This window comes from Kwoniella europaea, chromosome 2 (assembly GCF_036810445.1).
Source record: "Kwoniella europaea PYCC6329 chromosome 2, complete sequence".
In the NCBI taxonomy this organism is placed as follows: Eukaryota; Fungi; Basidiomycota; class Tremellomycetes; order Tremellales; family Cryptococcaceae; genus Kwoniella; species Kwoniella europaea.
Window position 1 is genome coordinate 2,039,297 of NC_089488.1, and position 23,403 is coordinate 2,062,699.

Sequence of the window (23,403 nt, forward strand, 5' to 3'; positions counted from 1 at the left end):
TTCTTCTTTTTTTCTGGGGATGACCCAACCAGCAATTTCTTATTTACTATATACCATATAATCCTTTACAACCCTAACGATACTCCCTATACTATACCTATCCTTATTTATATTCTATAATCTCACTCGATCATATTCCACAAATTTCATTGATACCTTTCACTTCCCACCCAAAGTGATACAACACCCAGTATGATGGATCCTGAAATGATGATGATCTTTATAGGTGTGAGTTCGTCTCCGCTCCTTTGAACGTATTCTGCATATGAGATTTGTACCTTTGAGATTCAAAGAGGACAGACCCAAAGGGATGTGACGAAGAGAAGGGTTTATCGTGTCCCTTTGTTAAACCCAGTTTTGTCATCCTATGACAAGTTATTGATACAGCGTCTTTGCTGCTCTACAGACCGAGCGTAAACGAGGTAAACAATTTCACGTTTGGGTGAATCGGTATGGTACTTCTGAAGATCTCGTCGAATCTATCTGCGTAAGTATATCAGATCCCCATCAATATGACAACTCGATCATGGTATAACCCAATGACCATAATAACTCTCACCAACCATTCAGAATTGCTACCGCTGACATATTGACTATTACTCACCTCCCGTAGCTCCACGAACACCTCTCTCCCAACTCTTTTATTCTCCAACACAAATTGACTTCCAACCCAATCATCCCATTTCAGCCTCTTCGATCCCAAGATATCCTCCCATACTCTGTCGTACACTTATATTACATTGATGATCTGCGTGGCCGCGAGTTAAAGAGGAAAGCAGAGCAGAAAGAGGAATACGAAAAGAGGGGGAGATACATGTCCAAAGTTGACGGGAAGATGAAATTGCGTAGAAGGTCGAAATTGGAATTGGAACAACATCGACGAAAGGAAAAACAAAAAGAGAGAGGAGATGGTTTATTACCTTGTTATAAAGAATTTTGGAGAGGGGCTTTGGCTCTTGGGGAAAATATAGGGATTGAAAATTTTGATATCGATATCGATACCGACATTGATATTGGTCCGGGTCAAGCTGAAAAGCGTTACAGGTATGCTCAAGGTATTAGTAATCATGGACATAGATATGAGCGACCTAGGGTTAGTGGTAGTAGGAATAGGCAGAAGAGGGAGGCAAAACGGTTGTTAACTTCGAAACCATTACTTCTATCTCCGTCGAAGAAGGATGGTTGGACGACTTCTTCAAAGGTGTCAATTGGCGATATGTCAAATACGGGATCACCTGATCCCATCGGTTCTTCAGCCCACTACCGTAGACACACCACTACCTCCATCTCATTGAGATCACCATCGGGATCGTCTTACACCCTCGAAACGGGATCCGGATCCGAATCGTCACACTCTACTTCCTCTAACGCCAAGGATGACGAGGAAAGTCCAATTCTGTACTGTAGGACCACGACGCCCCAGCTTCCCCAACATCCGGACGACATCGACATCCCTGTCGCTGGACCTTCTTCAAAACGATACTGACAAGAGCGATAGCACAGGGGATCAATCGTCAATCCATATCGCAAGGTTATAGATTGTCGTGATCGGTAGTCAGGGGAATCTCATGTCGCAATGAGTGATCAGCGATAGGGTATGGTCAGTGCAGCGATGACAAGGATATTTCAGTTCTGTTTACATCATTTTCATAAAAGAAAATCAATCCCAAATATTCAGAAGATAATGTTCAACTTGTTTCAATTATTCGTATATCTGTCTGTCTGTTAGTGATGTCCTATCAGATTAGTGTATAGTGCGAAATCATGTTTGGATGATGTACCAATCTGTATCTATTAATTACATGTCAGGTTCCGTAAACTCCCTTTATCATCATGTTTTAGATCACATACCATGAAAATGCATTTCCATCATATTTCCAATTTTCACTTCTTTATACGCTCTTCAGCATGATCCAATACTCTATCTACATATTCACCCAAAGTCGGTCTTGAGTCTATGGTACTCCGTAGCACCGTCGAAGGAGGTAAAGAGTAAATGACGTGCAAATGGGAAGTGACCAAGGCATCTATCGATGTTGGATGTCTGAGTGAACGTCGTCTCGTTAGCATACAAAGAGAACCTAGTTTCCGTCAGGAGTCTAGATGATAACTTACCTTGCGTCGAACAGCCATCCACTATTTGTATTTTCCAATATGGTTGCTAAAGCATCAAGAGCATCTACACCTTTCCTTATCACTTCATCTGTATCTATATCCCTCGAGTCGCCCGTTAGAGAAGCAGGCAAGGGCGTAGTGAGTCCAGCAGAGAGTGGAGGAGGGACGGGAAATAGGAGGTGAAAATTTGATGGTTGAGTGGGTAATGAGGCGAGATAGGCTGGTAGGAGATTACCTAAGATTAGGTGGAAGAGGGAAAGCGCACGATCGTAGGTTTCTTGAGAAGGAAGACCTTGTAATCTATATTACATGATAGGATGGTCAATGTCAGTAAAGGACCTTGACTTGACCCATTCAGTGGCGATGAAGAACAACTCACTCTTTTCCCTTGCCTTTCAAAGGGTACGTACTCTCCAACCAGCTTCTGATCTCATCAGTCGCCAATAACCTATCCTGATTCAGGATATGTAAGGTAGGCAAAGTACCTCCAGGAGCTGAACGTTCGTTGGACCATGATTTGAAAGATACAGGTACGTTTGAGGATGTCTCGCGGAGAAGGAATAATAGTTGAGTACGAAGTGAGGAAGGAGAGGAGGATGTCCAGGATCGATAGTGCGAGTGCGGGTGATGGTTGGAAGAGGGTGAAGGGGGATGTATCTTTACAATCCAAATTCGATGTGAGTCAACTTGAGCAGAGCGGGACTGGATGATAGGGTAGATATGAGAGAGACCGCTCACCCATAATTCGACAGCATGATCTTCCCCCTGCCTAGCTCGAACTTTCCAATCCACCTCGTCCTCCTGTTCAAGCACCACTAAAGGGAATTTCGAATAGAACGATTTCACCCATCCAGGAGCTGAGAACACTGACTGACCGGCCACTGTGGAGGTAGACGGTGGCTGGACTGTAGCTGCTGCCATGTTGATCACTTTTGCGTGAGGTGCGCGAATGCTGAATGATGGATGGATGATGCTTTGTCGAGTGAATGACTTTTTCCAGAGCTGTTCGTATGCATCCTTGCTTGGATCTGCTGGAGTGGAGGCTGCATATGGGGTGAGATTAAATGAGCCACCCATGTAAGAGATCAAAGAGATGGCTCGGGCCGGCAAATGATGATGAGGGTGAGGGTGAGGATGACGTTGAACCACGATAAATAGCACCATTCACAGCATACCTCTGCTTTAATCGTATCGACCATCTTCATCCACTCTAAACAATAGCTTACATCGCTATATCACCTCTGATCGACTCCTTCATCATCGCCCTCTATCGGTCTTCCCCCATCATCCACCGAACGACCATCAATCCAGGGTCTGAAACGTCCCCGGTCTAGATATATCAGGAGGGATAGACATAAGAACACAGTCCAAGATGGCTGCATCTTATTGTGAGCTGAACCACATCGTCTGCTGTTGACCATAGCCAGGAATTGCTCTGTTTCTGTACCGAAGGCTGATATATAACCATATACCCTCAGCTCCACAGGAGAAGCAGTATTACGATCAGCTGTTTGCTATCGTAGATAAGGATAATGTAAGTGATTCTTCGTCGCATCTGCCTTCTCTCCCAAGTTACACGGCAGTGAATGACCTGTAATTACGCTTCCCGTTGTCTTGTTGGCTGATCTCTGCGAACCCATCCACAGACTGGTATCCTCCCAGGTCAAGATGCCTACCCATTCCTTACCTCGTCGAATCTCCCTACCACCTCTCTAGGCGAAGTATGGGCATTGGCAGATCCAGACAACAATGGATTTCTGACCAAGGAAGGATGGTATAGAGCTGCGAGGGCGATTGGATGGCTACAGAAGGGAGGTGCTACTACCGTTGATGATACCTTGGCCAATAAAGGTATGTTGTAATTTCACATGACACAGTCTTAGCGATTGTCAGTCACTTGTTTATAACACTTTATCTTTCACAGCTGGACCTCTGCCTACATTCGATAAAGGTCCACCACCACCTGCGATCCAGCCACAGCTTACAGGTCAAAGACCTCAACCGCCCCTTTCAGCTCATACTACAGGCTCTGGTCTGCCAACTCTCACTCCTACCGATAGAGCCAAATTCACCCGTCTCTTCGCCAATGCAGGTCCAAGTAATGGTCTGGTCTCAGGTGACAAGGCCCGGGATATGTTCTTGAAAAGTGGTTTGAGCTATGATAAACTCGGTCAGATCTGGTGAGTTAGCTGCACTACTAGTACAACGTTGTCGTTAACCCAACAAGCAGAAACTAATATCGTTTGATCTTCATAGGAATCTCGCAGACACTCAAGAAAGAGGATCACTCGATCTTACAGATTTTGTGATTGGGATGTTCCTCATTCAAAGCTGTATGGCCAACTCCAGCTTGAATCTCCCTCCTACCCTTCCGAACGGATTGTACGAGACTGCTTCAGGCGGTAGAGCTCCACCACCCAAAGCTCCTGCCAGTCCAATCTCACGACAACATACTGGAGGAGCCGTCCCTAGTCCTGTCAGACCTCAATATACCGGTGGAATGGGAGGGGGAATTCTACAACCTCAAAGAACAGGTCAAAGTGCCACGGGAGTATCAACACCACCTCGTGCAGGTGCTCCTCAAAAATCTTTTGCTAGTCCACCTACGTCCTCGAGCTTCTCGACCATACCTTCTACATCTTCATTCGGTGGTCCACAGAGACAAATGTCAGGCTTCGCTCCTGCTCAGCAGCAACAATCCTGGGATGTCACCCCTCAAGCCAAAGCCACTTCGGATCAGTTCTTCTCGCAACTTGATACGCAAAACAAAGGTGTCATAGAGGGCGATGTCGCTGTACCATTCATGCTGCAAAGCCAGTTGGATGAGAATACTCTTGCCGCAATCTGGTGAGTGACCCCAAACAATTCGATTCAGTATGGATGATGACTGATTGCTTCGTGGCACATATAGGGATCTTGCCGATATACGAAAAGAAGGTAAACTCACTCGAGATGAATTCGCAGTAGCGATGCATCTCATCAATACCAAGCTAGCTGGTCAAGATGTTCCCTCCTCTTTACCCAACAGTCTTGTGCCCCCCTCTCTACGTGAGACATACGGAAACGGCGCTCAGGAAGTCTTGTCCGGTCAAGGTGCTAGTAGTGCGACTAAGGATCTATTCGATATCTTCGGAGATGATGAACCCGCTCCTACGCCCAAAGCTACTAGTCCTCAACCGCAACAGCAAGCCCTAGCTCAGCCGTTCTCAACTTCCGCTTTCTTGCCTCAACCCCCTCCACCTCCTGCCAGAAGGATGACTGCTCAAAGCACCGGTCAGAAGACTGTGTCACCTGCTCATACGGGTCAACAACCTGCAGGTGGTTTCGGTATGGCACCTTTCGGTGAGTAACTTTTTATCCATCTGCTATTCACGCAATGCTAGTAAAGCTGACTCGGCTTTCAGCCTCAGCAGCGCGAGGTGGCGATCTGCTTGGAGACGATTCGGTAGAGGACAAGCCTTCAGCGGTGCCTGATCATTCTGCTGAGTTCGGCAACAAGCAAAATCAGCTAGCCAACACGACAAAGAATTTATCAGAGCTAGAGAAGACTCACGCTGAGTTGGACAGCACAGCTAAATCATCTGCCGAGCAGTTGGAAGAGCTTGAAGCGAAATTGTCATCAGCGCGAACACGATACGAGACCGAGACGAAAGCTGTTGCTGATCTACGTATCAAAGTTGGCGAACAAAAAGAACGACATCGAAAATTGGAAAGTGAAGTGATTTCTGCGGAATCGGACCTTTCAGCGATGAGATCGGAGAAGGACGAACTTGAACAAGCTCTTCTGCGGGATAAGGAGGAGATCAGGGGTCTGCAGAAGATGATGAAAGAGGTTGAAGAGGAGAAGACAGGCATGAAACTTGTTTTGGAGAAGTTGCGAAAAGAAGCTAGACAACAAAAAGGGATGTTGAGTATCGCCAAGAAACAACTTTCGACTGCTGAAGGAGGAAGAGACACTGTGCAGAAGGAAATCAAGGATACCGAACAAGAGATTGAAGAGGATAAAACCGAGTTGGAAAGAGCCTCGTCACCTCCCCAACATGCTAGTCCACCTACTCAATCCACTGCCGTATTTTCACCTTCGATAGCTTCTACTGTACCTCTCCCCGCCACTCCTCAAGCACTCAGTCCAGCTCCTACTGGCACTTCAACCAGATCAAACAACCCATTCGAGAGACTGGCAGGTGCGCGTTCGGCTCCATCACCACCTCAACCCCCTGCTCAAACCGCCTCACCACTGCCTCAAGCAGAGGAACCTACTTCTCCTGGCTTCGGCATTGCTGCTCTTGCCGGGGTCACCGCCGCAGTCGGCGCAGCTGCTGGTGTAGCCGTTGCTGGCGCGGAAACTCTTTACGATGCTGCTAAAGATGCTGTCTCTGGTGAATCCCCCGAAGCCAAGACTGAATCCAAGGATAAAGAAGTTGATCCTTTCGGTGCACCTTCAAGTTTCGACGAACAAAAGACTCCTGTACCTTCAAGTACGGGTGAAGAAGCAGATCCCTTCGGTGCACCATACACCAAGGATTCGACTGATCCATTCGGAGCTCCATCGACCCCCAAAGCTGCTGATCAGAGTGGTTTCGATGAGTTCGATTCTGGATTTGGCGATTCTTTCACTGCTACCTCCACGAAGCCAGCTGAGGCACCTACCGCTGAACCTGCTGGTGAAGCGCCCAATGCTGGTGCATCTAAAGATTTCGACAGCGCTTTCGCGGATTTCGATAAACCCGATACTACCAATGAATTAGGTCTATCAGATGAGCAAAGTGGTCTCGAAGAAGGCATACCAAGTGGAATTCCCAAATCCGCTATTCCAGCGGAACTGGCTGCTCGACCTGAAGCCGAAAGGACTTTCTCCACTCAAGCTGTTGCTCCTGAAAGCATCCCCGGAACACCCGCCACGGAAGTGACCTCCAGCGGACTTGGAAACTCACCTGCATCCGTCAAAGCCCCTTTGCCACCTAGCGGGTTAGCGCAAGAAGTCAGAGCTGAGGATGCTGAGTCCAGTGATGATGAGGAGGAAGGGCCTGAGGATCTGGAAGGACCAAGAAAGGGATATGGTTCCCAGCCAAAAGGCGACGAGTTCGATGACTTCGAACCTCAACAAGAGCTCAAAGTCGAACAACCCCCTGCTACTGCTGAACCGGCTTTAGCTCCACCTATTTTATCGATCGAGGAGCCTACACCTACCAAAGTAAGGCGACATGCACCCCCGCCACCATCCCAGAAATCGACTCCTGCACCTGTAGCTACCCCGGGAGCAGACGAATTCGATCCTTTCGGTGCGCCTGTGACTTCCTCCACAACCGCCGAACCTCACGGTAATTCACCTAAGACTGCGTCCTTTGATGAAGATGAATTCGATTTCTCGGATCTACCACCTGCTCAAGTTGATCAATCTAGTTCAGCTCCCGCACAATCTAACAATCAAGCGCCAGCTTCTTCTTCAGCCTTTGACGATGATTTCGCTAATTTCGATGATGAGTTTGAAAACGTACCTCCTCACACTCAAAACAATGCTACTGTCAATGTAAACAATGGTGGATCGGATAATTCAAATGGATCAAATGCAAGTACGTCAAAGAGCTACGAGATGGTGAGCCCACAGCAGAGATTCGATGAGTGGGGCTATGGCAGTGGTAGTCAACCTGCTCCCACCGCACACGGGCAAGGGCAAGGCGAACAGAAAGGGTTGAGCTTTGATGATGCATTCGGAGGTGATTTCGAACCTTCAGGGTGAGTCATTCTGTCTTCCCCCTTACTTAGTTCGCATAATGCCTGTGACTGACCTTTTGGTTAATTTGTAGATCCAGTTCGATACCTCATGATGATGCTTTTGCTCCTCCACCTGGACCACCACCTACCCAGCAAGAGCCAAATTTACAACCTCCAAAGATGCCTGAGAGAAGACCTAGTACCGCCCAGCCGGATGATATAGAGGATGTTAAGAAGGTGAGTTTACCATCAATCGTATTTGTTGTATTTGATGCTTTGGATGACATGATGCTGATTGAGATGGTTTGTTATTTTAGCTATGCGCTATGGGATTCTCGAGAGGGCTAGTGGTTGAGGCGTTAGCTGCAAATGGATATGATTTCCAGAAAGCGTTGAATGTCTTGTTATCTGCTTAGATGGACAACAAATGTTTGGAATGAATAATCAGTATCAGTGGCAATCAATAAAGGATGTACGATGTAGGACAAATGATTAAACTTAATATACATAATACAAAATGAAAGGAATATGAATATGAACACAAATCAGAATGGCATGTGCTGTTCTCACCGGGCTACAGCATCGAGTTCACTGCAAGTTGGCACAGGCTCGAATGGATATGTGGATGATATATATTATCGAGATATGTATATTGGACTTTGTACGAGTGACCAATATCAATAAACGCAAGCGAAAAAATCCGTGTTAGAAGATCATCATCGACTACCGTACCTTTCTTGGATTTGCCCCGTGATTGCTAAGATCGGCGGGGGGTTCAAAGGTATGACGATCCCATCCTTGTTCTGGATGAATGAAAGGGATTGAATGGTGGATACATCCCCCCTTCTCGATTGAATGTGTTTTAACATCTCCAAAATCTCTATAACTCTGTCATATGAAGCATATTCGCCCGCAGATTGTACATACACGAGGTGTAGTCCACCGCTTTATCTGTCCTGTGCCATTCAATCATTACATACCAACAGCATCGGCTACGCATCGTCAATTGATTTAACACTTCCACCTCTCCCACGATGTTCTTGAAACCGCAACAAGTCATTTACATCCTAGGCCTCTCACTCCCTCTAACAATTTCAGCTCTGCCTGTTACAGCACCTCAATCCACCCTCACCCAGTCATTGAGACAAAGTGACGATGATCGACCCACCTCCACGACCCCTGAAAGTATCACCACCGACAACCCTCCTTCTTCAACTAGCGACGGCGCCCCTACCGAGCCCGCCACAATCACTTCAGAGGATCCCAATTGGATTGGGAAATTAGCCTCTCTTGCTGCTGAAGCGGCCAGCTCCAGCGCTAATGCCGCAAGTAGTAATGGCACAGGTACACGTACAGGTACAGCTACGAGTAGCGCTCCAACGTCTAGTGCCACTTCCACTTGGAATAAGGAGAAGAACGGGGAATATGGGGCTTTTATAGTAGAGCTCGATCCTTACACCTGTGCTTATGTGAGTGTACATTATCAAGCAAGTTTAAATGAGTTTGATAGCTGATGCCTGATTCTTGCATTCGTGATAGAACGGACAAGATACCTATTGCAATGATGCTGATCCAGAGACATTACCTATTTACTCGATGAACACGAATAACAAGACCATCGATATGACATGGACCTTTTCAGCTTATAATTCAGGCAATGCAAGTAATGATAAGGATACCAAGTACTGGGATAACTCGGATCCTATAAAGGTTATCAAAGTAAGCATTCGAAGTACAGGTTGCTGACTAGAGAGCCGAACTGATGAGATAGGATTGCTTAGTGCGATATCGGTCTTACTCCTGGAGAGTCATCCGATGAGAGTACTGTACAAGTACATACTCAGAAACCATTCGTGAGAGAGACGGACGAGAAGAATTTAATCAAGTTGGATTGTGAGGGTGCTGCTGAGGATATCGAAAAGGACGATAGAGAAGATGAAGATAAATAACTAATGATGACGGAGGGAATGACAATGGAGATTCTGACGATCAGTGAATAAACCAAGGTTTTGTACTGTATCATCTGCCCGTATGTATGTATGAATCTGGCAGACTTGAGATAAAATTCATAGTATGAGACAACCCTCAAAGGATACCGTACTCTGGTACGTGCATGAGAGCAAATCATAAAGGAAGTAAGGTATAGTCATGTTGCAGCTCTCGAGTGGCAAGGGCGTACATCCACATACATCTGTCGTATGTGTGATAATTCTACAGTACCTCAAATCATGTACTAATATCTGTTACGACCCTTTTCTTCCCTCGGCAAAAATCAAAAACGAAAAAAATATATTCAGTGAACAACCAAAATAATCATGAATGTCATATAATAGCCAACTCAACACTTCGCACTCTTTCAGAAAGCAATAATCGTATATATCAGTTCAATTAAATCCATAAAATAAACTGGAAACAATGAAGGCATCATGGCTTTCGATCCTTATAGGCGCACACTATATAAAGCAAGCTAGAGGATTAATTCCCAATGCTGTTGATTCTGTCAATATCGAAATCAGAAACATCCCCGGTGCTGACCGTAGCCAACCGATTGAACCTGCCGCCACATCCAGCTTCAACGGGTCCTGTCCTTGTCATAATGCCACTGAAAATGTTCCAACCTCAGGTGAGCTGCTAGAAAGATGTGAAATGACCTTGTTTGGAGTTTGAGTTGATGCGGACTTGTAGATCCCACCGTATCGCGACCGACCACAGTGTTATTGACGACCACTGCGTACTGTGAGTTGCTGGCCAATTCCCTCTGTGGTAGAGCGTGATGTGAGTCATGTCAAACTGACAGGATCCTTCCTGTAGCAACGACAACCGTGGACGCATACTCTTCCGACACAACTTCTACTACAATCTGTAAGTTTAAGAATCTCCGCCCAAGAACATGACTGATGGGTTAAAAAGCTAATCATCCGATTCTCAAATTGCAGCAACAACCACTGTACCTGCTCCGACCTCTCAATACACATCCTGGGAGACTGCCCCTTCCATCACACCCGAACCAAGCTCAAGTTTTTCCACTTCCATACCATCAAGCATCTCTCCTACCTCATCCTCTTCGGAACCACCGAAAGAGGAAGATTTCTTTGGAGTATTGACATACGAGTTAGGTCAATACGTTATTATGTATGTGAGTGTCCTTTTGTCTCTATTTATTAGATGACCTTCAATCTGCAATTACTGACATCTGTATGCGAATGTGATCAGGATGTAACCGCCAATGAGACACCTTATAAAAGCACTTCGAGGGATAACAAAAACCCAGCGAATTTTCCCGTAACACTGATAACGAACAAACCCAATTTCTCTCAAAGGAGATTCGAGATTTACAAACCTGTTGATAATGGATCATGGGGACCTGATGTAAAGGATAGTAAATGTACTAAGAGAATCGAGGTGAGTGAGATATACAATACATACTTTCCGATACTTTCATCGACTGAATATGGTTTACAGGATCCATATTGGTGTTAGGGCTGATAATCATTCTATGTACTATACTGTAGTGCGATATTGAATTCCAACCTGATCCGGGGAATCAGAAGAACCGTCCTGCGTTTGCAGTTTGGAATGACGAGCCGTGGTTTAAGAACATCGATCCGGAAAATAAATGTCAGGGGAGCTGCAAGTTTGTGGACTGTTAGCAAGGATGCAACAGTATCAGGCAAGAGACCGAGTCAGAAACATGAATAACATAGGACGAGTAGTTGGACACTGTGAGAGTGAAAGAGTGGCACTTCGAGTCGTAACAACTTCTTACACTATACGCAGTCGTCCTGATTGCAGGAACCAAGGTCTACTCGGTGTTTTGGAAGGCATTTGCTTCCATGCATGAACGCAGTCTGTCGCGGAGATGGTAATCCAAATACACTGAACAGTATGCACAGTATCCTATGCTACTGTACTGTAGCCACCTTTCTACTACAGGGACTTTTTGGTAATGTCCCCTTCGACTCCTTGCTGCGTTTTCGCTTCACAGGTCTCTGTCGGAGCAGTTCTGTACAATCAAATTCTTATTTCCTTAACATACTCCAGTATCAGCCATATATCTGGGGGACACGTCAAATCAAAGATCATCCCGTAGCCGCTGTAAGCGCAGTGCTTCCTCTCAAATGACCTCTCCTAGCGACACCTTTCGGTGCCACTCTCACTAAAGGGATGTGTGATATCATCGATCCTTCGAGCTAACCCATAACCCCGAAACGGGCCAAAGGAACTTATAAATAGTCCTCACGTCTTATGTATGAATGAAAGGACTGAGCATATAGCACTTTCAAGGAGGTCAATCAATCAATCAATCAATCGATCAACTGCGAATCAAGGAGTAGTGTCAATCGTTTACTCTACTCCTTTACGTCCTCTGCGCATCTGAGTAGAGTACAGTAATTGTACGCAACACCGATGTTGACATGTCAAGATATATAAGTCAGTCTCACTAGGGTGGGAGGGGAATCTTCGTTTCTCTCATCAATCAAGATAAAGGATTCAGATACAGTTCAGTGAACTTGATCCTCGATCAGCTACTCTTTTCGTTACTTACTTCTGTACACCTTGTAATTTCAGTTCTGTCAGATTCTATCATTTATATATCATTTCGGTCTTTTACCTTTTACCCTAGTAAATCCCATCAGTCAACGAACAATCAATCAAGATGCGATCAACCACTTTCCAAGCCTTGTTCACCCTCTTACTACCTTTGGCCGGTCTACCACTTTCGACCGCCCGACCAATCAACGAGGATGCTCATGGACTCATCGCAAGATACACACCTGAGACCAGTGCTCCAGAAACGACAGAGGAAGCTTCCGCTACTACATCCACCACCGAGGAGGTATCCATTGCTTCAACTTCTGTAGAATCCACTTCGGCTGTTTCGTCTGAATCTCCATCATCAACCACCGAAGTTCCTTCCACCACCGAGGCTGCTCCTGAGGAAAGTACTACTTCGGAAGCTGCCACACCAACTGAAAGTCCATCTTCGACCGAGGCGGCATCCTCTACCGAAGTTCCAACTTCATCTGAGAGTTCTGCTCCATCGACCATCACGAACACCCTCGAGGAAACCGCCACAGAGACCCTCGCCCCTTCCGAAAGTACCACCTCTGCGCCCGCTCCAGTCGAATCCACATCCGAGGCAGCCCCTCCTGCTTCTACTGCTCCTCATGCGGAAGGCGATGATTGTGAAGAGGAAGAAGACGATTCCACACCTTCCCCTACCACCACCGATGCAGCTGCTCCTACGGAGTCCGAGAATCCCGAGGATTCCGAGGAATGTGAAGACGAGGATGAAGGACCTTCTGCCACTACCTCCGATGCAGCTTCTCCTACTCATTCCGAGGAAGGTTGCGTAGATGAGAATGGCGAGTCATGCCCCTGTTCACAAGTATGGGCTACCATGTCAACCTCTGCTGCTGCAGCTCCAACCACCGAGGAAGCTTCCGTTCCTGCTACTAGTGCCCCATCGGCATCCCCTTCGGAAGATTGTGAAGAAGGCGCTTCGTCAATTTACGAATCATTCGAAAGTAGCTTGACTGCCAGTCCAACCGGAAGTGGAAGTGCCATCATATCCACTGCTCCGGTGACTAGTGAAACTTCAGAAACTGCTGTCCCTACCACCTCTGTTCCTGAGACTTCAGCTCCTGTGGTTTCGGAATCTGCGTCCGCTTCAGCTTCCGAAGCTGCTACCCCTACGACTTCGACCTCGGAGGCTGCAGCAGCTCCTACCACCTCATGTGAATCTTCCCTAGCTGAGTCTTCAGCTCCTTCATCAACAGAGGAGACTTCCACCGCTCCTGTCCCATCCCAGAGTTCAAGCGAGGAATCCACTCCTGATGATGGTGGGGATTATGATTCCAAATAGAGGTAACGTAGTACTGCAGAACTAATGCAAGTAGCATTGAAGATGGTCAGTGACCTTGTATATCCTTTCCATTCCATATATTTTATATCGTCCGTACCGTACTGTAGAAGGTACTTCATACCAACATCAAATATGTATCTCCCCCCAATGGACTTTTTGACTTATTATTGCAAAATTGTCCTGGAAGCGTTAGTATAATCACAAATATCACTACTATCCTCTGCCACCTTCCTCCACTTCACCACTCCTTTTCCATCTACAGCGAATCCACCAGAGTTCTGCCATCTATAAGACCCCTTTCCCGTGGTTCTCAGATCGATACCATCACTTTGTTTGAGTTGTTTGAGGTTATCTAGGACAGTGGAATTGATCATTCCCATCCAGCCTAGTTGACCTATACCCCACTGAGCGTATATCTCCCTTTTGGGATCGGGTAGGAGAATATATCGATTGGAATCCGGAAACAAACTCGGACCACTAGAAGCAGATTAATAAGGTAGCTCGTCAGTAGCGGCCAGAATTTCATTCAAGTCTCACACAGAATGTGTGTCTATGGGTGGGGCAGACTCACCCTATCTCGTCGAACCAACTTTTCACCTGATCCATTTCCGCATGCTGAACGATGATCACCCTCAACTCATCGTTCTTCCTCACTTCTTCCGATAGAAGGTTAATCTCCTTCTCTGCGAATGGACAGCCACAATGTCTCACGAAAGCTACTAACGTTGGTGTCCCATCGTCAAGTCGGATATCGGTACTTGGTAGAGGAGGTGCTTTGGAATCGATCTCGGGTAAAGTGGAGGGTGTGGGAGAGGTTTGTGGGATGATGGATTGAAGGGCTGGAAGGTATGATTTGATGTATTCGGACATTGCGTCTGGATATGAAGATTAAGTAATTGATTTAGAACGTCGGACCACAACAACTCGGACGATTGGGAATGGCAAGTAACAGAGTGGTGAATGGGAGTAGGATAATCTTGGTTAGTAACCTCCGCAACAAATTATCGATTATGCCGTAACACCCCAAAACCACGTCATAGCTTCTGGTAGACCCAACAGTATGTGGAAAAGCAAGATGGGCAACTTTGTACGTTCATGATACCCTGTAGGGCGATCGATGCATTGTACTCATGAGCTGATGAATGATGGCAATGTCTATATATATATATTATGTACAACTTGAAGGAGATCAACAGCTGTCTATTCTTGCTACTATACTTCTGTACAACTTATATGGAGACCATGGGTTGATGATAACGATACAAATCTTACAATAATTTACAATTGCCACTTCTTTTCTTCTACCTGAACGCTGAATACTGCCGGAAAGTATGGTCAGTCATCTTCCATTGATACGTCTTCATCCCCATCTTCGTTCTGATCCTCCGAGCCAGATTGATTGCCATATCTAACTTCCTCCTCCTCCTCCTCCTCCTCCTCCTCCTCCTCCTCCTCCGCGTGGATATCCTCCCTTTTTCGCTCATCGCTTTCGTCTCTAACTCCTCTTATCTCCAAAGGATGACTATCCTTCCCACTGCCAACCCCATCCACTACGTTCCATCCTTGCCCACTGTCCGCTCCGGTCCTTTCACCAGTCCTGCCGATACCATCTAAATGATCCAAATTGGGCATTAAGAACGTCAAATCCATTCCAAATATGTCCATCACCTTTTTACGGATATTCGTCTGTATTGAACCATCGGGCTGTGAAGTGTACGAATTGAATTGATCTCGAAGTTCAAATTTTGACATTTTATACTATTCGCAATAAATTGGAATTATCAGCATTGGCATTTACGTTGCACCGCACCGCACCGATATGTACTCGATCTCGATAGGTGATGATGAGTATAATACAAATCGATGTATGCGAATACGGAATACATACCTTTTTGGATAACCTGTCCGAAGTGAAATTCTCATAAAGGAAATCCATAGCTTCTTGCAATACGTCCAATGTCATCTCTTTGTTTAACACCCTTCTCCCATTCTTCTCCATCCTCTTTCCTTGTGTGGTTTTGACTGGCGACTTCAAAGGTATTCTTCTTCTAGTTGGAGGTGGTGGTTCGGAATCGTCACTTAAGTTTGAAGTGGGATGGTTTAAGGGAATGAGAACGTCTATTTCGTCCGGATGGATAATTGTTTTAGGATTCAATTTGAATGTCTTCTTTGACGGTGACGGTGAAATAAAGGTTGATTTGCTTGAGATTGTCGTACTCGTCGTTGAAATGACAGTGGGAATGATTTCATCTCTAGGTGTAAGAAGAATATCATCCTGTTCTTCATCATCATCATCTTCTTCAGCTCGTTGATCATCCTCCGACTCTGGATTCGAGAAAGGTTCTAACACAGCATCGGCATGGGAAGTATGGGTGAGCTTGGGTCGTTTAAACCTCGATTGACTGAGAGGAGTGGTGGCATGAGGAAGAGGGACGTTGCTGATCTGGGAGGAGGAAGGTGCAGGACTAGGTAGATAGGTTGCTCGACATTTTGCCATGGTAATGTTCATCTGTACAGGGTTTGAGATTGTAAGGGCAAAATATAGCTGTGAGCGATCCAGGGCTCAAAGTGAGATACTGTCAGTCTCGCTAGTATGAAGAGGGGACTGTTGGCTCAGAGGTGACATGTGAACTCTTTGCGTGAGGAGGATGATGGAAGGAGGTGAAGAAGGAAAGAAAGGAAAAGAGGAGATAAGATAATCTCGCTGCTTTCTTTTTCCCTTTTTAGGTAATTTCCCTAGATCAAACTACATATCACGTGATACTACGACAATCACTTCTGGTGCCGTGCTACTAACTACAATTTCAAACTGACACCCATATCTTCCCATAGTCTTCCTAAACAACTATCATCCTCCCCTCCCCAACCCCTCGATACCGCCTTGGAGAATTGCTGCATGGCAGCTTGACCGAGGAACAGAGGTGTGTTGACCTTCTTAGCTTCGTTGATGACCAAAGTCAAGTCTTTCACCAGGGTCGTGGTGGCTGAATGGGGCGATGAAGGAGGGTTGAACATTCTCGGAACGCCTATCATTGATACATCATCAACACAGGTTCTATTGAATGCGTTTTTGTCATGCAATCATGAAGCGAGATCGAAAAAGAGTGGTTGACTTACGATCAACCATCATATAACTATATGCCGCCCCACCTCTTACGACCTCAAACACCTTCTCGGTATCCATGCCTTTATATTTGGCAAATGCCATTCCTTCAGCAGCTACAGCTAGATGGATCGACGCTAGGAGGTTATTGATGAGTTTCACTTTCGATCCATTACCCAATCCACCAGGAATATAATGAAGGTTTTTCTTGTTACTGTCTGACGAAGTAGAAGAGGAAGAAAGGTTCGATAAGATAGGATGAACCCTTTCTAAAGCTTCGGTAGGACCAGAAGCAAATATTGATAGATCACCTTGGGAGGCTCTACTTGGACCGCCAGATACGGGTGCATCGACTATCTGTATATTCTTGGATAGCTTATCGAGGAGAGTCTGTAAGTTGGCCGCCTCAGTAGGTGAGATAGTAGAACAGACGATGATGGTACTGTCGTTAGGCAATGCTATGGAAAAAGTTCACATCAGCTTGATCTATCAACATACTTCTTCCAGCCTGGGAGGGGGAAGTGGAGTTACAATGATAGTGATAACTCACTCGAGGCTATACCTGATCTCCCATCTGAACCAAACAAAACGCCCTCAATCTGTTTAGCCGTATTAGTGATGAACAGTACAGCTCCCACATCTTCCGAAGCTTTCAGAACATCACTCGTAACATTTCCACCGGATTTAGTGAATTTATCCAGATTTTCCATATTCACATCGTAACCCACTACCTCGACCCCGGAGGTATGTAAAGTCTGAGCGATAGGTAATCCAATTGCACCTAGACCCACTACCAGTACCTTCTTGTCTTTGAGGTTGGTCGAAGAGGTGATTTCAAGTTCCTTGGCTTTGAGCTCTTCCTCTTCTACGGTTCCTTGTTCAGCAATAGGTTTACCACCGAACCTTTCCCATAATTTCGATATACAACCATCATCTTCCCTTGCCAACCCAGCTCCCAAACCAGCCGTAAAGACCTGTTCGGTAACGCTGCATAATGGTGCTGGGAAGTTGAGCAGGCGAGATTCGTCCATTACTATACCGATATCTTTCGATATGATCGTCATGGCTGATTTGGGTATACCGTCGTGGTTCAATGACCAGGGGACTCTGTGGCCGACTGCGAGAATGAAGTTAAACTTGTCTCAGTATCACGTCCTCCAACAGCACTTGAAGTATCAAACCCTCAATGATCCAACTGGAAGTCGAACTTACACATGAAACTATCCCCCGAGGCACCTCTAACCACATTATATACCAATCTGACATTCAGTCCCCAGTTCTTCGCTAATGAGATCACCTCCCCTTGAGAGGCAATTTGCACAGCGCAGAAAACCTGGTTGATCAATTTGTAGTCGCTCGCTGTTCCTACTTTATCTCCCACGACCGATAGAGCTCCGACAGGTGGTTTGGTCAAAGCGCCGAGGACAGGGGTAGCCCGTTGGATGGAGGAGGGTGTACCGGATGACATTATTGCTAGTTCGCCTGTGGACGCTCTTGTGGAACCACCAGAGACGGGACAGTCGCATAGCTATATCATATGGATGTCAGACAAGGAAATTAGTGTGATGTCGAATGTGCAAGACAAACTTGACGACATTTATACGATAGAGTAGGATGGGATGGGACTGGAATGGGTTGGATTAAAGATTGAAGATCACTTACACCGATATTCTTACCCAAAGCATCTAATCTCTGTGCTATGGTGACTAAGAAACTAGGTGGAACAGTTGAGAAGCAAATGATCACTGCGTCTTGTTGGAGGACTATCACGAGCACACAGAGTATCAACAAAGGTGATGGGTATGTTCACACTCGCACTCACCATCTGCTACTTTCCCACTACCAAACAAAACATCTTCAACCTGAGCAGCATTAACCACCATCAACCCCAATACGTCTACTCCCTCAGCGGCTTTAGCTGGAGTATCATATCCCTCTGCACCTTTTGAGACGACAGCTTCGAGAGAGGGTTTCCAAACATCGTATGCTTTTACTTGATATCCTTGAGAGACGAGGCTCTGTATAAAACATAAACCGAATCAGTATATCTTCGTTGAAGGGGAGGGATCACACTCACACTGGCCATTCCACTTCCCATCGCCCCAAGACCTATCCATCCTACCTTAGTGGTTTGTTTCGACATTTTTATTATTTGTACTTGTATTCAGGTTATCGATATACACTGTGTACTGTACACCACACAGAGGACGAAGAGTGCATGCAGGCTTCTGAGCATGTACACTAGACTAGTATATATACATAGTTTCTCATGTGTATTGCATGTGATACCACACTGGAGTGGATGTCCTCCACTCTTCCGTAGTATGATCGTATGATCGGTCCGGATTCACCGGCAACAACCAACGGTCCACAGCAGTCAACAATGAAGTCATAAACAAAAAGTCCATTTCATAGTAAACTCGTTAAGTTAAAGTACAGAATAAGAATAAGAGATGGAATGGAAGAGGAGACATTACTTGGATGTATAATAAGTTGATCATGTATATGGGTGTCTGTTCGAAACACAGAAAGGGGTATACAGTCGTCTCGAATAAAGCTGAACATGAAAAAGGGAGGGAAAAACCAGGTCGAATATGGAAAAGAACCTAAACCTATCCGTGTATCAAACTGTAGCTACATGATTCATCCACTCTGATTCTCAGAAGGCAGACTTGGGTTTAGCTCTCTAATAATGTCCTCCACCATACTGTTGATTACCCCCATAACCTCCTCCATAACCTTGTTGACTATATCCCTGTTGACCATAAGTCTGCGCTGGGTAATTGCCATAATAATTATTTCCTCCCATTCCACCTACTAAAGATCCTCCTGCACCCCTGTATGAAGATTGAGTATCGTCTTCGGGGTAATATTCCGATCCGCCCTGCAAAAACGAAAGAACAATATCAACAAACAACCCCTGACATCTAGTTATGCGCATATAGTTACTCACAGCCATAAGTGGATCTTTGACTTCCCAAACTGCAGCTTTGGAACCGACTGAGAACTCGAGATCTTCTTTGGTGATTGCTTTAGTAACCATACCCATCAGCTGTCGATATCCTGCACGAGTGTCGATTAGCTGAAGAAACTCACAGTCCCAGTATTTGTAGATCATCATCACTGTTAAGAGCATAGCCATCGAGAAAAAGAATACTGAACGGTTAACCACAATATCAGTACTCCGTTTCCTGTCGACAGGGTATGGCTGGTCTCACCTCCATCAACGTAGTGATTGACTTTATCACAAATCGTAACGCTGAAAGCAAGTAACAGCAAGATACCACATACGTAGAATCCAGCCATGAAGACTAGATCTCCAATGACCTATTACAAAGACGAGGTTAGCCTTGACTTGCAATTCTTTCGATATATATTGTGTTTTCGGCGGATAATCGACTTACCCATCGATCATCCAATGTTCGAACTACTAACAAAAGTTGAGAGACAAAGTAGATGACAGCGCATACAGCGGGGAATACAAGGTAAGTGACGAATAATCCGACGGGTTTCTCGAATGAGAAAGAAGCGAATCCCTTGAATGTGGCGATGGCGACGAAGAAGCATATACCCCATATAGCGAGGGATGATAATCGGAGGAACTAAATCGGATACCATAATTAGAATCCAATAGTATACGTTTATGAAGAATTGAGGACGTATGCCTAATGACTCACCCATAAACTTATTGGTGTACCATCTTCATATAATTGGAATCCAACAAATCCATTTATTAAGATACACCAATACAGCGCTCCGACGGCTCCAGCGTAAACAGCTGTGAACCACTATTTCCCAATTATATCGTATTCATCATATCAGCAAACAGGGCACAAAACGAAGGTAGATATCTTGATTGATTTACTTACGGGATAGACAGCATGGGCAGTAGGGATAATAGCGGAATCCAAAAATATAGCCAACAATTCAACAAACATGTACATATAAAAGAAAGTGACGATTTCTTTCCTTCCCACTGCGGTGTACTTTGATCGAACGTGGAATAACATGATGGCTGTCATTCCTAGTGCGGCGATGTGAACGAAACATGTTGCTGTGGGAGGATGTCAAATTGGGTCAGCGTGTCGTTCGACGTTGAGGATAGGAGAGAAGAAGAAGATAAAGTAGTATAGTATTCAATTTTACAGTGATATGTGTTAGATCAAAAGTCAAACCTCACTCACCAGGTTGAAATATGATTTGTGATCCCAACTGAACATTTCTACTATAACACGTCGCCATCGTCCCCTGAGATGACCCAAGGAGCGGGCATACTACCAAAGCGGCATGTTCACAGAAATAGTCGAACGAACCGAACTTGAAGCTGTCTGACATGGTTGAGGATTATGGGAATTTGATATATGGTTGATAGTGTTGTTGATATGTATGATGAATTGATACCAATGATTGATTAGGTGTGGCCAGCTCCCTATGACCTTCAAGAAGATAGGTCTGACAGGAGTCCGATGAATCGAAACTGGGATGGTCGGTATCGATGGTATTGAAGTGAGGGATCAGAGGGATCAAAGGAATGGCGCGTCAATGACGACGGAGATTGAGGGTACTCTTGATGCACGATCTTGTGTTGTCTCTCCTCAATCAGTGGTGATGCTGATGCTGACACGATGTGGTCGTCCAGCGATGTCCTTCTGACTGATCTTTGTTGTATTATAGTATATGGGCAGAAGAGGACAGTGGTGACTGATGATTGATCTTTGTTTTAGTTGTATGCAATGACGAAGGGGAGAATAAGAATAACAAATGAAAAAAAGGACGAGGCGATACCACCCCCTGGGATACACACCATCACCCTGAAACACCATATCCTATCTTAAACGGGTTACCCACTTACATCCCATCATGTATGACATCGCGTCGTCACCGTGTATGAGCAAGCATCCTTACTCTATGAAATCAACTTCAGAAATCCTGATTATGTCTTCAACATACACATAGACACAACTCGCATCTACCAATTCTGCCTCCTACGTTGACACCATGGCCGACGATAGCGTACCTCTCCCCTTTCCAAATCTCAAAGTACCAACATGGCACTACCAGATCAACCATGTGGACCGTCTCAAGGAAGAAGCCAGCACCTCATTCTGGAAGGCAGTAGAGGAGGATGGTAAGTTCAGCTGCTTGAAGTATCCCCTCGAAGGTCCGCTTTCATAGCTGATTCATCTTTGATAGAGATGGCACCTTACTTGCAAGGTATATCATCCGATCGAACCGATTTGATTAGTTCGCTGGAAAAGAAGAATAAAGAGAAATTGGAGGAGTTTGAGAAAAAGTTGAAAGATGCTGAAGAGAATCAAGGTGATAGTGAGATCAGTGAGACGTTAAGGGAGAAAGCTATGTATCTAACTAGGATTGGTGACAAGGTGGGTCAGCTCATCATATTCACATTCCAGGACTATCCTCATCATTACCTCCAGGAGAACATGGGTATCATCATGTTATGTATGCCAATAACTGACATATATCTACGTTATGTATAAAGGAACGATCGGTTCCAGCATTGGAAAATGCCCTTGAGAAAACAGCGGGTCTAGGAGCGAGGATAGATCTGGTATTGGCAATGGTCAGAATAGGTTTATTCGCCTCGGATACACATTTGGTAACTACCAATATCACGCGAGCGAATGAGTAAGTAAACGGATCTCCCTTACTCGCTTAGTTTATCATTGTAAGACGGAAAATGTACTCATCTGTTATGTGTCCATTTCACTCAGCTTGATCGACTCTGGAGGTGATTGGGATAGACGAAATCGATTAAAAGTGTATCGAGCGATTCATCATCTATCTATTCGAGATTTCAAGGAAGCTGCCGAATTGTTGATCGACTCGTTATCGACTTTTACCGCTACGGAGTTGATGGAGTATGAGGAGTTTGTCGCCTTGACTGTGTTGGCAGCTGGAGTGGGATGTGATAGGAAGGGAATTAAGAGCAAGGTCAGTTGAGTGATCATCTGCTATACGCACACGCACGTTCTCAACACAAAGCTGATTTGTATCAATCGGTCGATCACACAGGTCTTATCCAGCTCAGAGATCAAGGGAGTCCAATCAACGATACCCGAATTGTACACAATGGTCGAATCATTATACAAATCCAACTATTCCCAATTCTTCTTATCCCTAGCTGAAGTCGAGCAGAAATACTTGTTGGTCAATCCATTACTGGTCAAACATTCAAGATACTACATAAGGGAGATGAGAATTAAGGCTTATTCGCAATTGCTCGAATCGTATAAATCCCTGACGCTGGAAAAGATGTCAAACTTATTTGGAGTATCTGAGAATTACTTGGATAAAGATCTGAACAAATTCATCTCGAATGGTAGATTGAATTGTAAGATTGATAAAGTTGATGGAATCATCGTGACTTCCAAGGATATGCATGATCAGAATAAATCGTTGGTTTATGATCAAGTGGTAAAACAGGGTGATATCTTGTTAAGTGGTGAGTTTCTCTTTTCTCTTTTCGGTAAAGGGAGAAGGATAATATTGACTGTGGGTTTCGGATTCTGTAGATATCCAAAAGTTGCATCGAGTAGTCGGGTAGAAGTGTCATTTCCATACTGTAATTAGATGAAATAAC

The 23,403-nt window shown here is 45.2% G+C and overlaps 11 protein-coding genes across 11 annotated transcripts; 6 read left to right on the forward strand and 5 right to left on the reverse strand.

Annotated features, from left to right (window-relative positions):
• Nucleotides 1-192: 192 nt before the first annotated feature.
• On the forward strand, nucleotides 193-1,486 carry V865_007097 (uncharacterized protein; the record flags this gene model as incomplete). Its single annotated transcript, XM_066230852.1, has 3 exons — nucleotides 193-228; nucleotides 407-487; nucleotides 614-1,486. 3 exons carry the CDS (start codon nucleotides 193-195, stop codon nucleotides 1,484-1,486), a joined length of 990 nt encoding a protein of 329 aa, XP_066086949.1.
• Nucleotides 1,487-1,884: 398 nt separating this feature from the next.
• Nucleotides 1,885-3,036, reverse strand: V865_007098 (uncharacterized protein; the record flags this gene model as incomplete). Its single annotated transcript, XM_066230853.1, has 4 exons — nucleotides 1,885-2,044; nucleotides 2,116-2,415; nucleotides 2,495-2,772; nucleotides 2,854-3,036. The coding sequence occupies 4 exons, from the start codon at nucleotides 3,034-3,036 to the stop codon at nucleotides 1,885-1,887; spliced, it is 921 nt and encodes a 306-aa protein (XP_066086950.1).
• Nucleotides 3,037-3,487: 451 nt separating this feature from the next.
• V865_007099 (uncharacterized protein) lies at nucleotides 3,488-8,246 on the forward strand (the record flags this gene model as incomplete). Its single annotated transcript, XM_066230854.1, has 9 exons — nucleotides 3,488-3,503; nucleotides 3,594-3,649; nucleotides 3,762-3,966; nucleotides 4,040-4,295; nucleotides 4,372-4,962; nucleotides 5,027-5,457; nucleotides 5,520-7,851; nucleotides 7,923-8,067; nucleotides 8,148-8,246. The coding sequence occupies 9 exons, from the start codon at nucleotides 3,488-3,490 to the stop codon at nucleotides 8,244-8,246; spliced, it is 4,131 nt and encodes a 1,376-aa protein (XP_066086951.1).
• Nucleotides 8,247-8,864: 618 nt separating this feature from the next.
• On the forward strand, nucleotides 8,865-9,779 carry V865_007100 (uncharacterized protein; the record flags this gene model as incomplete). Its single annotated transcript, XM_066230855.1, has 3 exons — nucleotides 8,865-9,299; nucleotides 9,370-9,549; nucleotides 9,612-9,779. 3 exons carry the CDS (start codon nucleotides 8,865-8,867, stop codon nucleotides 9,777-9,779), a joined length of 783 nt encoding a protein of 260 aa, XP_066086952.1.
• Nucleotides 9,780-10,245: 466 nt separating this feature from the next.
• Nucleotides 10,246-11,480, forward strand: V865_007101 (uncharacterized protein; the record flags this gene model as incomplete). The annotated part of the gene is made up of 6 exons (XM_066230856.1): nucleotides 10,246-10,453; nucleotides 10,516-10,566; nucleotides 10,642-10,692; nucleotides 10,767-10,966; nucleotides 11,044-11,232; nucleotides 11,343-11,480. 6 exons carry the CDS (start codon nucleotides 10,246-10,248, stop codon nucleotides 11,478-11,480), a joined length of 837 nt encoding a protein of 278 aa, XP_066086953.1.
• A 1,007-nt stretch (nucleotides 11,481-12,487) lies between these two features.
• Nucleotides 12,488-13,696, forward strand: V865_007102 (uncharacterized protein; the record flags this gene model as incomplete). Its single annotated transcript, XM_066230857.1, has 1 exon — nucleotides 12,488-13,696. The coding sequence occupies one exon, from the start codon at nucleotides 12,488-12,490 to the stop codon at nucleotides 13,694-13,696; it is 1,209 nt and encodes a 402-aa protein (XP_066086954.1).
• Nucleotides 13,697-13,860: 164 nt separating this feature from the next.
• Nucleotides 13,861-14,566, reverse strand: V865_007103 (uncharacterized protein; the record flags this gene model as incomplete). Its single annotated transcript, XM_066230858.1, has 2 exons — nucleotides 13,861-14,173; nucleotides 14,268-14,566. 2 exons carry the CDS (start codon nucleotides 14,564-14,566, stop codon nucleotides 13,861-13,863), a joined length of 612 nt encoding a protein of 203 aa, XP_066086955.1.
• A 465-nt stretch (nucleotides 14,567-15,031) lies between these two features.
• Nucleotides 15,032-16,193, reverse strand: V865_007104 (uncharacterized protein; the record flags this gene model as incomplete). Its single annotated transcript, XM_066230859.1, has 2 exons — nucleotides 15,032-15,454; nucleotides 15,585-16,193. The coding sequence occupies 2 exons, from the start codon at nucleotides 16,191-16,193 to the stop codon at nucleotides 15,032-15,034; spliced, it is 1,032 nt and encodes a 343-aa protein (XP_066086956.1).
• Nucleotides 16,194-16,492: 299 nt separating this feature from the next.
• Nucleotides 16,493-18,942, reverse strand: V865_007105 (uncharacterized protein; the record flags this gene model as incomplete). Its single annotated transcript, XM_066230860.1, has 7 exons — nucleotides 16,493-16,722; nucleotides 16,814-17,257; nucleotides 17,350-17,916; nucleotides 18,012-18,327; nucleotides 18,462-18,562; nucleotides 18,622-18,817; nucleotides 18,877-18,942. 7 exons carry the CDS (start codon nucleotides 18,940-18,942, stop codon nucleotides 16,493-16,495), a joined length of 1,920 nt encoding a protein of 639 aa, XP_066086957.1.
• A 543-nt stretch (nucleotides 18,943-19,485) lies between these two features.
• V865_007106 (chitin synthase export chaperone) lies at nucleotides 19,486-21,134 on the reverse strand (the record flags this gene model as incomplete). The annotated part of the gene is made up of 8 exons (XM_066230861.1): nucleotides 19,486-19,683; nucleotides 19,753-19,829; nucleotides 19,896-19,955; nucleotides 20,018-20,126; nucleotides 20,204-20,401; nucleotides 20,477-20,587; nucleotides 20,669-20,853; nucleotides 20,984-21,134. 8 exons carry the CDS (start codon nucleotides 21,132-21,134, stop codon nucleotides 19,486-19,488), a joined length of 1,089 nt encoding a protein of 362 aa, XP_066086958.1.
• A 663-nt stretch (nucleotides 21,135-21,797) lies between these two features.
• V865_007107 (uncharacterized protein) lies at nucleotides 21,798-23,367 on the forward strand (the record flags this gene model as incomplete). The annotated part of the gene is made up of 6 exons (XM_066230862.1): nucleotides 21,798-21,927; nucleotides 21,993-22,183; nucleotides 22,303-22,448; nucleotides 22,535-22,754; nucleotides 22,836-23,265; nucleotides 23,336-23,367. 6 exons carry the CDS (start codon nucleotides 21,798-21,800, stop codon nucleotides 23,365-23,367), a joined length of 1,149 nt encoding a protein of 382 aa, XP_066086959.1.
• Between the last annotated feature and the right edge of the window lie 36 nt (nucleotides 23,368-23,403).